The 15,705-nt window shown below is 44.8% G+C and overlaps 1 protein-coding gene across 3 annotated transcripts in view; it reads left to right on the forward strand.

Moving 5' to 3' along the window:
- Positions 1-15,705, forward strand: part of CFAP251 (cilia and flagella associated protein 251) — a 74,226-nt gene that overhangs the window by 34,484 nt on the left and 24,037 nt on the right. For all 3 annotated transcript variants that reach the window (XM_070385596.1, XM_070385595.1, XM_070385597.1), the window contains 7 exons: positions 88-282; positions 1,401-1,651; positions 2,210-2,361; positions 3,486-3,659; positions 5,081-5,265; positions 13,777-13,891; positions 14,919-15,082. In XM_070385596.1, coding sequence (XP_070241697.1) covers positions 88-282; positions 1,401-1,651; positions 2,210-2,361; positions 3,486-3,659; positions 5,081-5,265; positions 13,777-13,891; positions 14,919-15,082 — 1,236 coding nt within the window. The remainder of the gene's footprint in view (positions 1-87; positions 283-1,400; positions 1,652-2,209; positions 2,362-3,485; positions 3,660-5,080; positions 5,266-13,776; positions 13,892-14,918; positions 15,083-15,705) is intronic.

Below are 15,705 nucleotides of genomic sequence, written 5' to 3' on the forward strand. Positions count from 1 at the left end.
ATCACAAAGAGTTGGACACATCTTAGCGACTAAACCACCACCACCACCACCATCATTTAACAAACTGACTTTATCCTCTGTTTTCAGCTATATTGTCACAGGTGACATTCGGGGCAACATCAAGTTCTATGATCACACCCTCTCCATTGTGAACTGGTACAGCCACTTCAAACTCAGCTCCATAAGATCCCTGTCCTTTTCAAAGACCCCAGCAGCCCCTCCAGCCGAAAATACAAACTATCCTCCAGACTGCACTCTAAAAAGTGACGATTTTGTTGTAAGGTGAGTTGTTAACTGTTGTTGTTGTTCAGTCACTGAGTGTCCGAGTCTTTGCGACCCCATGGACTACAGGCAGCATGCCAGGCTTCCCTGTCCTTCACTATCTTCGGGCTTGCTCAAACTCATGTCCAGTGAGTTGGTGATGCCATCCAACCATCTCATCCTGTGTCATCCCCTTCTCCTCCTGCCCTCAGTCTTTCCCGGCATCAGGCTCTTTTCCAGTGAGTCGGCTCTTCACATCAGGTGGCCAAAGCATTGGAGCTTCAGCTTCAGTATCAGTTTTTCCAATGAATATTCAGAGTTATTTCCTTTAGGATTGACTGGTTTGATCTCCTTGGGACTCTCAAGAGTCTTCTCCAGCACACAGCTCGAAAGCATCATTTCTTCAGCGCTCAGTTGAAGTCGTTCATGAACCTCATCATTGGAACAGTCAGAAAGCTGTGTCTTTTAGTTTGTGTGCCGTGGTATATTCTTCCTGTTCCTGGGATGTGAAATACAGGGAACCTGGCCTTTCTAGTTAGGCCTTTCCCTGGGTCAGAGATGGATCTCCTTGGCTGATTACGATCACTGTTTAATCTTTTTTTTCTAAGTGAAACATCATTCTCCTATTAAGAATGTTTAGTGATAGGAAGCTGGAAATGGCTCTGATCTCAGTGACCTCTGGAGTCCTTCATTGTAGGTTGGTCTCCTTTCTCTGAGCTGAGTTTGTCCTAGCTCTATGGTTAAAGGGATTTGATAGTGAATAGCCATAACATTTCAAGACAGAATTATCTGTGAGCCTGCTTAATTACCCTTGCCGTATTTGCAGGCACATCTGTATGTGTGCACCCAGCACCATATTTGCATACACAAATGAATATTTGCATGTGCAGATTAGCTAATTGTACAACTGACTGTCCATCTGCATACTTAATGACTCAATTTACATGTAGAAATGTGGGCTTTTTCACTTGCAAATGGAGGCTGTTGGGTTTTGGTGGCGTATTTTTGGAGATGCTGGGTTAATAATGTCACTAAATTATAGACGACAGAGGCGTTTCGTGTGCAATTAGAAGCAGAATTGCTGGCATGCCCTGTTCCCTGCAAGTGCTGATACGGGTTGGTCTCTCCTTGGCAAACAGGAATTTTATCATCGGAACATCAGACGCATCAGTGTACCACCTGACAGTAGATGGGACTAAACTTGAGAAGTTATTTGTCGAGCCCAGGGATGCCATTTGTGCCATCTCCTGCCACCCATACCAGCCCCTCATCGCCATCGGAAGTTTTTGCGGGATGATCAAAGTGTGGGATTATGAACAGAAAAAATACCTCTTCAGCAGGGTCTTTGAGAAGGGGCTTGGAGTTCAGAGTCTGACCTACAACCCTGAAGGTATTTTCATCTTATCCACCTGTCTTAGGTTCTAAACCAAAAGCAGACCCAAATGGCTCTGCCTTCGGCTGTAGCAGCTCCAGGAGGGTGACCTTGACCCACTCCCCGCACCAGGGCAGATGGGATGTCTGGTCCCCCTGGATGCTGCAGAACTCTGCACCGCCTGGTCTCATCCCATGGTGCCATGTTTTCCAGTTTACTTCTTCCTCTCAGGACCTTGTCTCTCCTGTTCGTTGCTGTCTCCTTGGCACCTAGGACAAGGCTCAGCACAGAGTTGATATTTCTTGAGTCAATGTAGTCCTTTTCTTTCCTTTTTTTTTTTTTTTTTAAATGTATTTATTTATTTAGCTGTGTGGTTCTTAGTTTCGGCATGCCGAGTCTTTAGTTGCAGCATGTGAACTCTTAGCTGCAAGTGCTGATACGGATTGGTATCTAGTTCCCTAACCAGAGACTGAACCCAGGCCCCCTGCACTGGGAACTCAGTCTTAGCCCCTGGGCCACCAGGAAAGTACCAGTGAAAGCCTTTTTCAACCCTTGTTCTCCGACTTGTGATTTTAGGAGCTCTGCTGGGAGCTGGCTTCACAGAGGGGACAGTTTACATTCTTGATGCAATGTCCTTAGAAAGTGCAATCTCAGAGCCTTTCAGATACTCCAGAAGCAGCGTGACTCACATCAGTTTCTCCCATGACTCCCAGTACATGGCGACTGCTGTGAGTATCCTCACTGAGTGTGGTCCAGTGGATCCGCAACCTCCTTTAAAGCCGCAAGAGGGAGGAGTTGGGACGTGCAGGGGGGTGGGGGGGTTTGGGGAGCAGGGGCTCCAGGGTATGGGTTTCTTTGGGAGGTGGGCCATGAAAACGCTCTAAAACCGTGATGATGGACACACAACTCTGTGAATAAACTAAAGTCCATTGAATTGTACATTTCTGGGGGGTGAATTGTGTGTGGTGTGAATTATATCTCAATAAAGCTGTTATAAAAAGAGAAAGGGATGGGGGAAATGGGGCAGTGGGTGGGTGGGGGCACTTCTGCCTGAAAACAAGACAGGGGCCTCAGAACTCCCCAACTCCGGACTCTGCCACTCCGACAGCTCATGTTGGTTTGTGAGTTTTTTGGAACCCTCTCTCTGCATCCTGGCTTTCATCTTTCCCTTTGATTTCTGACGAGATGACATTCTCATTTATCTCAAGGCAAAGTCTGCTGCCAAGCATTTTGGATTCTGTTCCTTCCCTCTGTGAATAGGGCTCTTAATCTCAGTAAAGATTTTTTTCGGGACCCCCGACCTCTCCCTTCCCCCCACTTCTCCTGGGAGAGGGGGTGGGGATGCAGGGAAGTAGCTGCTGACATCCTTGACTCCAACTCGCTTTCCATCAGCACAGCGACTCAGGTGTCCCCTGTCCCTTCAGGCTGTTCCCGTCTGCTCTCCGTTGAGCTCTCAGCCATCATGTATGTATTTTTTAATCATACCTTTTAAAATTTTGTGTAGCTGGATAAAGAGAAGGGATGACAAAGGCATAAAGGGTAAGGATTTCAGTTTCCAACAGAGAATGACACGGGGACCAGCAAGGAGAGTAAGACCATAATGTTAGACAAATACCATCTCTGCCCACCCACCACCTTCCTCCCTGCCCCACTGCCTCCCACTACCTACTTTGAACTCTGATTTTTCTCATCTGCAAAAATGGGTATTATTTTACCACTTGTTCCAATAGACAGAGGTTTTCTTTTTGGATAAAATACTCTAAAAGCAAAGTTAGTATGAAAAAACACAGTGATAACTCTTAACTTACAAAATCGAAAATGGAGTAACTTCGACTCTTTCCCTCATACTCAGGATGTAAGTTTCACTGTGGCTGTTTATGTGGTGAGAGTCAAACATAGACGAAGGGTCTGGGAATACTTGGCAAGGCTGCGCTCTCACCGCAAGAGCATTCGAAGTATCCTGTTTGGGGTTCATCTGGACAGCAACGAGCCCCGACTGCTGAGCCTCGGCAGAGACAGACTCCTGGTGAGCTCCTTTGCTTTCCTTTGTCTGGTCCTCAGGACTGTGTCTCATTCTTGTTATTTCCCAGGAGTCTGGCATAAAACCAGTATGTGTGTGTGTTGGAGAAGACGAATATATGGGGACTTCCCTGCTGGTCCAGTGGCTAAGACTCCACGTTCCCAATGCCCAGATTCTATCCATGGTCTGGGAACTGGATCCCACATGCCACAACTCAGAGTTCGAGTTGGCAGGTGAAGATCTTGTATGCTACAACTAAGACCCAGCACAGCCAAATGAATAAATTTAAAAAATAAATGTCTTTTAAAAAAGAAAGTGAATGTATGACAAAATAGCAAAAACCATTCTGAGTTGGCACTTGGCTTTCATGCAGCTCTGACACTGCACAGGGACTCGTGTCCTGAGTGAGGAGGGCCTGGGAAATGGCATGTTGGTGGAGCGGAGGTGGTCCTCCCCACAGCATGGACAGCTCAGCCACCCTTGCCTCTCAGTGGACATTTGGAAGCCAACACTCACAATTCCCGGGTCTCGGGGTCAGGCCCAGGCTGTTACCTCCATGTGACAACCCAGAGAGGATCGAGAAGGAAAGGCAGTGACAGTGGCAGATGTGATATTACATGATTGAGCCCAAAGGATTCAAAATGAATTGGTTTATCTGTGTATCCGTCTTAACTTCCTTTCTTTTGTCCCCTTACTTCCTTTATTCTATCCATTCTTTTTTTAAAAATATATTTAAAATTTTATTTATTTATTTGACTGCGCCAGGCCTTAGTTGCAGCACATGAGATCTTCAGTCTTCATTGTGGCACATGGGATCTAGTCCCACAGCCAGAGATGAAAGCCGGGCCCCCTGCATTAGGACTTCAGAGCCTTAGCCAGAGGACCACCAGCGAAGTCTGTCCATTCTTCCATCCACCCATCATCTATCCATCCTTCCTTCCATCCATCCCGGTCTGTCCACCAAAACCTACCTATGGGTGAAATTCAGCAGGCTGCGAATGTATGACTTTCAAGAGCTGAGATCTAGCTATGAATTGGTTCGTACTCACAGAAAGTTCCCAAGATAATGCTAAGTGAAGCAGGACAACAGAGTTGTAAGAGTTCAGGTCCTGGAGTTAGTTGGACCTAGATTTGAATTCTCACTCTACCGCTCCTTGGCTGTGTGACCTTGGGAAAACCACAGAATCTCTCTGAACATCTGTTTTCTCATCTGCAAAATGGGCATAGCAGGACTGCACTGCTGGGGAGCTGTATTAAATGGCATCAGCTTGCTCATAACGGATACTCCATATTGGTAGTTTGTTAGGTGTAGAAGTTCAGGCAATTCTCCTCTTAAAAGGCCTGATACTGTCTCCCCCGACAAAAGGATTGTTGACTGACTTCATTCACCTCAGTCCTCATGTGTGTTCATCTGGGCTTCCCTGTAGATTGAGTATAACCTACTCAAGAGCTACAAAGACCACCTGGCAGTCCTGGACATTCACCGAACCGACCAGGGCAGCTATCCCACCTGTATGGTCTGGTACCCGCCACTCACCAAGGAGCTCTTCCTGCTCATTTGCAACAGTGGCTACAAAGTGAAGCTTTTTAATTCTACCACAAAAATGTGCAGGTAAGCCAGGGAGCTTCCCACAAATGGTGCATAAATCAATTTCTCAGTCCCCAGGTTATTTCAAGTCCCACCTTAAGGACCTGCAAACAGCTTGCCTACCATTACAACCCTTCTTACTTTGCAAAGTAGGAAACTGAGGCACAGATAAGGTTAGTTGTCCTTGCTCAAGTTCACATGGTTAGAAAGTGCCAGAGGCAGGGACTTCACTGGCAGTCCAGTGGTTAAGAATCCGCCTTCCAATGCAGGGGGTGCGCCGCGTTCAATCCCTGGTCGGGGGACTAAGATCCTACATCTGTGGGACAACTAAGCCTGTGCACTGCAACGACTGAGCCCAACGCTCTAGAGCCTGTGTGCTGCGGCTAGAGAAGCCCACATACCACGGCCAGCAGTCCCTGTGCAGCAATGAAGAGCCAGTGCAGCCAAAAATAATTTTAATAAGTAAATAATAAACTGCATTGGTAACATCTAAAAACATTTTAAAAAGGAAGTGCCAGAGGCAGGATTCAAACCCAGAAACGTTGTTTCTGAGCCCAGCACTTCACAGGGATAAGGTACTCAGGCCTCGGAGATGGAGATTCAGCAAAGGCATCAGACCCCACAGCCCCAGAAAAGCTGCTCATGTGCAATGGAATCTCCTGTTCTTCTCTCCTGGAAAAAAGTGGATTCACCTGAATACTACCAGCTGTTTGATTTTTCTTATTCTTGGTTCTTAAAGAAGTTATAAGTTCAACTTGATAGCATTCTTTCTTCTCTCAAGCCCACTATATGGACTATAGCCCACCCTATGAACTGTAGCCCTCCAGACTCCTCTGTCCAAAGGGTTTTCCAGGCAAGAATACTGGAATGGGTTGCCATTTCCTCCTCCAGGGGATCTTCCCGACCCAGGGATTTCCCGCATTGGCAGGTGGGTTCTTTACCACTAGCACCACCTGGGAAGCCCCCTTTGTTCTCTCAGTAAGTGTTTACTGAGCCCCCTACCAGAGCCAGGTGCTGTTCTAGGTGCTGAAGATGGGAATGAAGACAAAACAATGTTGTTGTCACCATGAGATTTGCATTTTATTGGGGGAAGTGGCGTTCAAGTTAGAGGTTGGGCTGGAGATCCATATTTGAGGTCAGCACACTTGGTGGTTTAAAGCATAAGACAAGAGAAGGTTCAGGAGGGGAAAGGTGGATAGAGAAGAGGTTAAAGGACCAAGCCCAGGGTATCCAAAGCTTAGCATCTTAGAGCAGTGGTGCCTCCATCCTGAAATACGTCTACACCTGTGGTTGCCCTCTTGCACTGCTAGGCTTGTGAGTCCAGGGTTTGCTCCTCCTGATCAGTGCATCACCCCTTCGTCAGGGCCCTGCATTCATCATCCCATTTCACCTGCAACAGTCCTGCAAAAAGATCGTGCCACTGTGGATCAGACAGGTAACAAAACCTGCCCAAGGTCACGGAGCTGGTCAGGGCAGGACTTGCCCCTTGAACCCACGTGTGACTCTGTCCTCTCTTTGGGATCGCTGGTCCCCGATGCAGCCCTCACAGAGGTGAGGATGCTGTGGTGACCCCAGCTGGGAGGAGGAAGTCAGAAAACACCACAGCAGCTGGCCCCATGCTTGAGGAAGACTATCCTTTGGAAATGTATCTCAAATAAGATAGGTCCTCAAAAGGCCAAGATCACTCAGGGTCTTTTTTTTTTTTTTTTTTTTTTTGATTGCCCTTTTTAGAAGGGCCCATGGGAAAATGACTGAGACATGCCATGTCATTGTGGCAGGGACAGGAAAGAAATACAGCACAATTTTTTTTTAAAGCTATTAAAACACTGGGAAGGAGACATTTGAAAGAAATATGTAAAATGGAGTTTTGGGAAGATTTCAGAATCTTTATACATCATCTTTAATGGACACAGGCTTTTTGGATAAAAACTATCTCATAGGGACTTCCCTGGTGGTCCAGTGGCTAAGACTCCGTGCTCCCAATGCAGTGGCCCAAGTTCGATCCCTAGTCAGGGAACTAGATCACACATGCTGCAACGAGGAGCTTGCATGCTGTAACTGAAGATTCCCCCGTGCCACAATTAAGAACCAGCACAGCCAAATAAATAAACATTAAAAAAAAGAATATCCCATAGATGTGCCCAGTTCTGAGAAGCTCCGAGTTGGCTGAGCAGGTGGCTGGGGGATGGAGCTGCCCAGACTTGGAGTTCCTCCTCACAGTTAGTAATGAGAACTCAAAGCTGAGCGGTTAGGAGGTTCTGCCATTGAAGATCAATGGGAAATTGGTATAGAGCATCTTTCTTGTTTTAAAAAATGTTTCCACCTGTTGCCTTTATTGTTGCTGTTATTTTTTATTCCAGTTTAATTGCGATATAATTGACATACAGCACTATATAAGTTTAAGGTGTACAGCGTAATGATTTGACTTACATACATCATGAAGTGCTATTACAGGAAGTTTAGTGAACATCCGTCCTCTCCTGTAGCTACAAAATTAAAGAAATAGTAAAACATTTTTTCCTTGTTATGAGAACTCTTAGGATTTATTCTCTTAACAATTCTCATCTGTAACATGCAGTAGTCTTAACTATATTTATCGTGTTATATGTTACACCCCTAGTGCTTATTTTTCTTACAACTGGAAGTTCGTGGCTTTTGCCTGCCTAAATCCAACTCCCCTTCCCCCCAACCCCTGCCCTCTGATAACCACAAATCTGGTCCCTTTTTCTAAGAGTTTCTTTGTTTTTGAAGTATAACTGACCTATGACACTGTATTATTTCTTGTTACACAACATAGTGCTTCTGTGCATTTATTCCTATTTCTATATATTTCAAGATGATCACAACAATATGTTGTCATACAAGGATATTACATAGTTATTGACTGTATTCTCTGCATTGTACGTTTCATAACTGGGACTCATTTATTTTGTAACTGGAAGTTTGAACCACTTTATTTCCCTCTCCTATTTCTTTCCTCCCCCACAACCCTCCTCCCCTCTGGCAACCACCTGTTTGTTCTCTGTATCTATAACTCTGTTCCTATTTTGTTATATTTGTTCACTTGTTTTTTTTTAGCTTCCATATATAACTCAAATCATACAGTATTTACCTTTCTCTGTCTGACTTATTTCACTAAGTGTAATACCCTTCAGGTCCACCCATGTTATCACAAATGACAAGATTTATATTCCATCGGATATATGCACTACATCTTCTTTATCCATTCATCTATTGATGGACATGTAGGTTTCTTCCTCATCTTAGCTATTGTAAATAATGCTGCAGTGAATATAGGGGTGTGTATATCTTTTCGAATTAATGTTTTCATTTAGAGCTATGAAATCAGGCATTTCTGCCATTGAAGAGCAATTGGAAATTAGTATAAAGCATCTTTCTTAAAAAATAGTTTATTAAGGCAAAATTCACATGATGTAAAACCAACCATTGTAAAGTGAACAATTCAGTGGTATTCAGTCCTTTCACCACCTACCTCCATCTAGTTTTAAAACATTCTCATCATTCCAAAGTAAAACCCCTGGCATAAAGCATCTTTTAAGCTGTAGGAATAATAAAGCCCTGTAACCACAACTTAATTGGGAAGGAATTGCCTTTTGATGATAAATCCAAAAGAATTTTAAAATGCATTTAAAAATATTTGAAAGAACACGAAGAGGCAGTTCAGAGAAAAAGGCCAATAAACCTATGAGCAGATGCTTACCAGTACATCAAAGATGCAAATGAAAAGAAGACATCATTTTTCACAAATCAGATTAGCAAAGATAAAAATGATCGATAGCATCAAGTGTTGGCAAAGTCGTCAGATGCTGTAATGGGCTGCTAGCGGCTGGGCTGGGGGGTGTAGTGTAAAGGGGGACAACCTTTTGGGAGAGCAATTTGTTACCCTCTATTAAATTACAGCCTGTCTTCTGACTTCTAGGAATGTAGCCCGCAGAAATACTCGCACAGGATGCCAAGGCATAAGTAAAAGGATGTCTTGTTTGAAAATATTTTTAAAAATGGAAACACTCCAAATGTCCATTAATAGGGGATTAGTTAAATGATGGCTTGTCAGTACGCTGAAACATGATGCTGCTTTTAGAAAAAGGAAAAAAAAAAGAGAAGATAGCTCTCTGCATAGTAACATGGAAGTATCTGTAAGACATAAATGAGATAAACTGCCAAAGAAGCATGAATATATTTTCATATAAAATTATATTTATATAACTTATATATTTTAATCTAAAATTGTAATTAGGTGGGCTAGAATATATATATAAAGTTGTATACAGCAAATTATTACCCATGATTATCTTGGAATAAAGGGTGTAGCCATGTAGAGTTATGGGTAGATTTTTCTACTTTCTGTCTAAATATTTGAAAATTTTCACAATGAATATGTAAAATGTTTTCCATCAGAAGAAAAAGACATTAATTTTATGAAATTGTTAGAAATTCAGCAGTACTATGTAGCAGTTACATAGCTCCTACTATGTGCTGAGTATCCTACTATCTCCTGAACTGTACTGAGTGCTTTATATATATATTAACTTATTTAATGCTGACTATAGTCTTATGGAAGAGAGGGCAATGGCACCCCACTCCAGTACTCTTGCCTGGAAAATCCCTGGACAGAGGAGCCTGGTAGGCTACAGTCCATGGGATTGCTAAGGGTCGGACACGACTGAGCGAATTCACTTTCACTTTTCACTTTCATGCATTGCAGAAGGAAATGGCATCCCACTCCAGTGTTCTTGCCTGGAGAATCCCAGGGACGGGGGAGCCTGGTGGGCTGCCATCTATGGGGTCGCACAGAGTCGGACACGACTGAAGCGACTTAGCAGCAGCAGCAGCAGCAGCAGCATAGTCTTATGGAGAAAATACTGTCATGATCCCTTTTTTACCAGTAAGGAACCTGAGGCCCAGAGGGGTTGAATAGCTGAACTCTTTTCCTTTTGCTTATTTGTAATTTCAGCTGGAATTCATATACTGTGATATCTACCATTTTCAGTGGCTTCTTACTATGTTCACAAGGTTGTGTAACCATCATCACTATTCCATGCAAGAGCATTGTCATTACCCGCTAAGGAGATATCCCAAACCCACTAGCCATCATTCCCCATTCCCTTTCTTTCCCTCCGGCCACCCCCCGCCCCACCACAACTATCCATCCCTGGCAATTACTAGTCTACTTTCTGTCTCTATGGATTTTTCTGTTCTGGATACCTCATGTAAATAGAATCATATGATATGTGACTTTTGATGTCTGGCTTCTTAGCATCATGTTTTCAAAGTTCAACCATGTTGTAGTCTGTGTCAGTGCTTCATCCCTTTTAACGGCTAAGTAGTATTCCATTGTATAGCCAGACCACGTTTTGTCTCTCCATCCATAGCTGTCAATTGGGTTGTCTCTATTCTTCAGCTCCTACAAACCTTTGTACACAGGTTTCTGTGTAGACATCTGTTTCATTTCTCTTGGATACAGAGTTGGCAGTGGAATTGCTGAATCATATGGTAACTATGTTGAACCATTTGAGGAACCGCCCGACTGTTTTCCACAGCAGCTGCACCACTTCACATTCCTGCCAGCCATATACGAAGGTTCTAGTTTCTTTACAACTTGCCCCTAATTTTTAAGGGTCAGAGCTGGGATTCTTACCAGCGTCTGTGCTCTTAACCATCCTCTTCCCTGCATCTACCCGTTGAATAATACTGGTTTTTATTTTGTTTGGTCATACCGTATGGCATGCAGGATCCTAGTTCCCTGACCAGGGACTGAACTGGGCCCCCTGCATTAGAAGCATGGATTCCTTACTACTGGACCACCAGGGAAGTCCTACTCAATGATATCTGAGGAAGGTCTTTAAACATTTCTACTCAAATGATTAGATAAAGATGACTTAAAATTAGCTGATGCATTGTCTCTCATCTGGTTATTTTAGTATTTTTGACACTTCACCTAATTCTCTGCGTATATGAGCCTGATCATGGATCATCCAGCCTGGCCCCCCCTGCATCCTGCAGCCCAGCAGTCACAGTCAAGTCTGCCTTCATAGTTTGCCCATGCTCACCATCTCGGTTTTACCTTCCTTCACCCTCCTCCCCCAACTCCTTTCCCCTTTACCATTTCTGCAGGTTTCAAGCAGTAGTCCACATCCCATATGTTTGAGCTCCTGTTCCCACTGCCTGTTTTTCTGTTACTGCCCTGTTTTTCCTGCCTTTGCAAACTCGGATGTCTGCTGCTAGATGTCATCTCTCCTTCCCCAGTGCAGGCTCCATGCCACGTGTTTGCTTGTCACCTCACTTCTCCCCTCGTGGTGCTTCCACAGCTGTTGTCCCTGCAAGGCTATGAGCTCAATGGCAGTAACTACCTCTCACTCATTTCTGAGTCCCGAGCCCCTCACGGTGCCTGGCACAGAGAGGTGCTCAAGAAAGTCATACAAACAGTGTCTCCTGTCCCCGCCAGATACGGGCTGGGTACAGGAGATACAGGGAGAAAACATATCCAAACAACAAGGGGTTTAAAATATAAGATGAAAAAGCTACTGGCCTTACTCAGGGGCAGACTCAGGTTTTGTAGGATGTGAAGTGTATTTGAATTTGTGGGTCCTCTTTTTTTTATTATTATTAAAAAAGAGATGTAAAGACTTCTCTGGTGGTCCAGTGGTTAAGAATCTGCCTTCCAATGCAGGGATGCAGGTTGGATCCCTGGTTGGGAAACTAAGATCCCACATGCTTCAGTTTAGTTCAGTTCAGCCGCTCAGTCGTGTCCGACCCTTTGCGACCCCATGAACCACAGCACACCAGGCCTCCCTGTCCATCACCAACTCCCAGAGTTTACCCAGACTTATGTCCATTGAGGCAGTGATGCCATCCAACCATCTCATCCTCTGTCATCCCCTTCTCCTCCTGCCCTCAATCTTTGCCAGCATCAGGGTCTTTTCAAATGAGTCAGCTCTTCACATCCGGTGGCCAAAGTATTGGAGTTTCAGCTTCAACATCAGTCCTTCCAATGAACACCCAGGACCGATCTCCTTTAGGATGGACTGGTTGGATCTCCTTGCAGTCCAAGGGACTCTCAAGAGTCTTCTCCAACACCACAGTTCAAAAGCATCAATTCTTCTGCACTCAGCTTTCTTTATAGTCCAACTCTCACATCCATACATGACCACTGGAAAAACCATAGCCTTGACTAGACGGACCTTTGTTGACAGAGTAATGTCTCTGCTTTTTAATATGCTGTTTAGGTTGGTCATAACTTTCCTTCCAAGGAGTAAGCATCTTTTAATTTCATGCAATCACCATCTGCAGTGATTTTGGAGCCCCCCCAAAATAAAGTCAGCCACTGTTTCCACTGTATCCTCATCTATTTCCCATGAAGTGATGGAACCGGATGCCATGATCTTAGTTTACTGAATGTTGAGCTTTAAGCCAACTTTTTCACTCTCTTCTTTCACTTCCACGTGCTTGGGAGGGACTAAATACTCATTGGAACTACTGAGTCTGCATACCACAATTAGAGAGTCCATGCGCTGCAACAAAAATCCCATGAGCTGAGACCTGATGCAGCCAAATAAATTAACTGGTTAATAAACAAATATATATAATTTTTTAAATTAAAAAGATATATAATTAGGAATAAATTAAAAATGGCAAGGGCCCCTCCCAGGCCTCAGAAGGTACGTGTGTGAGGGAGGGGTCCTGCAGCTCAGGTTTTGCCAGCTGCAGAGCAAATGCAGCTCCAGGCTTGAGGTCACTTATGGCAGCCTCACCTCGGATCAGGTTCCTAATTACTGTAAGAGAATCTGAAATCAGAAATCTGACCATGATAGGGGTGCAATTCATTAGAGTGTGATGCACAGAGTTTTGGGGGGACCCTTGAGTTGCTCTCAGACCTGCTGTCAGATTTCTGGACACCAGACGGGGTCTCCCTCTAAGATCCTGGGCAACCTTGGGAGGATGGGGCTGTTTCCTCACATCCTGTCCATGCTCGTCTCATCCTTGCAGCATTTTCTACATCCCTTGTTTGTGTACGCATTCTCGAGGCATAATGTTCCCTTCATTCAGCTGTCAAGGGGAAAGTCAGAGCCTCGGCCAGGAAGAGCATCCTTCACAAGCGAAATTTCCCTGAAACATCTGGAGCTGCTGCCTCTGATTTGCAGCCACCATTAGCGGTTGAGAGAGAGGTCTTTACAACAGTGGGCTTAGTTAAGCGACAAGAAACTCAAAATTTAAAACATATAGGGTAGACTTCCCTGATGGTCCAGGGGTTAAGACTTTGCCTTCCATTGCAGAGGATGTGGGTTCAATCCCTCGTGAGGGAGTGAAAATCCCACGTCTCGCTGCCAAAACGCCAAAACATAAAGCAGAAACAATAGTGTAACAAATTCAATAAAGACTTTTAAAATGATACAAAAAAAAAAAAAAAAAAACAAGATCTTTAAAACGTATGAGGCGTTGTGAAAGGGAACAAGTCATAAAACCTGCGTTCAGATTTGTGGAATTTAGAACGCGTTTCTTTTTTTTCTCTTGCAGGAAGACACTCCTCGGGCCGGTGTACGGATCTCCCATCGAGCAGATACAAATCCTCCCAGTGAAGTCCACTCTGGAACTGCAGAAGCGCTACGTGGTGTTTATTAACAGAGACAAGGTGCCAGCGGTTTGCCCTCTGCCCCACTAAGGTGACCGCGTGTCTGCACTGGGAAGTAGCCACAGGTGTTACCAGACTTAAGAACACTGGCTTTCCCCAAGCCCGAGACTCTTATCCTGCTCCACACTGCAAACTGCCATAATTGAGTGAGGACGACTCTTAGGAGACTTCCCTTGTTTTCTTTACTCCCCAAAGTACACCGAAGGATTTTTCCTTTCCTTTCCTTTTCTTATGAAGACAAGTTAGTTACACTTAGTTGTACATTTAATAACTAATCTAGGGACTTCCCTGGTGGTCCAGTGGCTAAGACTGTGAGCTCCCAACTCAGGGACCCTGGGTTCGATCCCTGGTGAGGGAACTAGATCCCACTTGCAGTGACTAAGAGTTCACATGCAGCAACTAAAGATCCTGCATGCTGAAACTAAGACGTGGCACAGCCAAATAAATAAATTAACTAAAATTTAAAAAAAAACTACAAATCCATATGGAAAAGTATAAGATCATAAAATGCCATAATTATCCTGGAAAAGCCTGGACATCTGACCATGAAGGTAAGAGGGAAGTTTCCTTTCTGTGTCCCTGGTAGAACCAGGCATCTCTCTCCCAAGGGGCCACCCTGCAGGGCGCAGTGTATGTGAAGCCCCAGCCATGTAAAATGCTTGAAATGCAGCCCTCACACACTGAGAAGGCAGTTCCAGACCGGCAGGTCCTTCGCATAAACAGATCTGGAGCTGACAGGTGACTGTGCCAAGTCTGGCCTTTGGCCTGGGTATCTTAGTCTGAATATCTAGTTACTTCTTCCTTTCTAGTCTTCCCTGGTGGCTCAGAGGTTAAAGTGTCTGCCTGCAATGCGGGAGACCCGGGTTCGATTCCTGGATCAGGAAGATCCCCTGGAGAAGGAAATTGCAAACCACTCCAGTATTCTTGCCTGGAGAGTCGCATGGACAGAGGAGCCTGGTGGGCTACAGTCCCTGGGGTCGCAAAGAGTCGAACACGACTGAGCAACTTCACTTTTCTTCCTTTGTAGGTTGGACTTCAGATCTTACCAGTTGATGGCAATCCACATAAAACCTCTGCCCTCATATGCCACCCGAATGGGGTGGCCGGCATGGCCCTTTCCTATGACGGCTGCTGTGCCTTCACAGCAGGAGGGCAGGATCGGTCAGTGGTGCAGTGGGAAATCAACTTAAGGTGTGTGTTGCGGTGCAAAGCTTGGCCCCCTAAGGAGGGTGTCACGTGTACACCCCTTCTTTTCACTCAGCAACAGCAGACAGGTATTAAACCCCTATGACAGGACTTCCCTGGTGGTCCAGTGGCTGAGACTCCATGCTCTCAATGCAGGGGGCCGGGTTCTATCCCTGGTCAGGGAACTAGATCCCACATGCTACAGCTAAAAGTTCATATGCTGCAACTGAAGATCCCAAATGCTGCAACTAAAAAAAATAAAAGATGCCGCATCCTGGTTCAGACAAATAAATAAATATTAGAAAAAATAAAAACAAAAACACCCTACAACATCCTGGGCACTGTGGTAGGCCTGCAGGTTTAAAGACAGCCAAGACTCAGGCATGGCCTTCAGGGTGCTCCCTGAGACACTTGTTCATATTAACGGGCTGACAGGTTACTCTTCTGTCTCAGAGACCCATGGTATTTGCAGGCGAGACCGTGTAATCCTACCTCATGAACCCACGCCCCTTTCCCCCAAAATACTTCTCACTGTGTTGCCTGAAAATCCACACGAGCTAGAGAGATCAAGCCTGAATCTCCAAAATGTGTGTTACAGAAATAGTAAGAGTATTATCTGAAATGTGTAT

This window comes from Bos mutus, chromosome 17 (assembly GCF_027580195.1).
Source record: "Bos mutus isolate GX-2022 chromosome 17, NWIPB_WYAK_1.1, whole genome shotgun sequence".
NCBI classification, from domain to species: Eukaryota; Metazoa; Chordata; class Mammalia; order Artiodactyla; family Bovidae; genus Bos; species Bos mutus.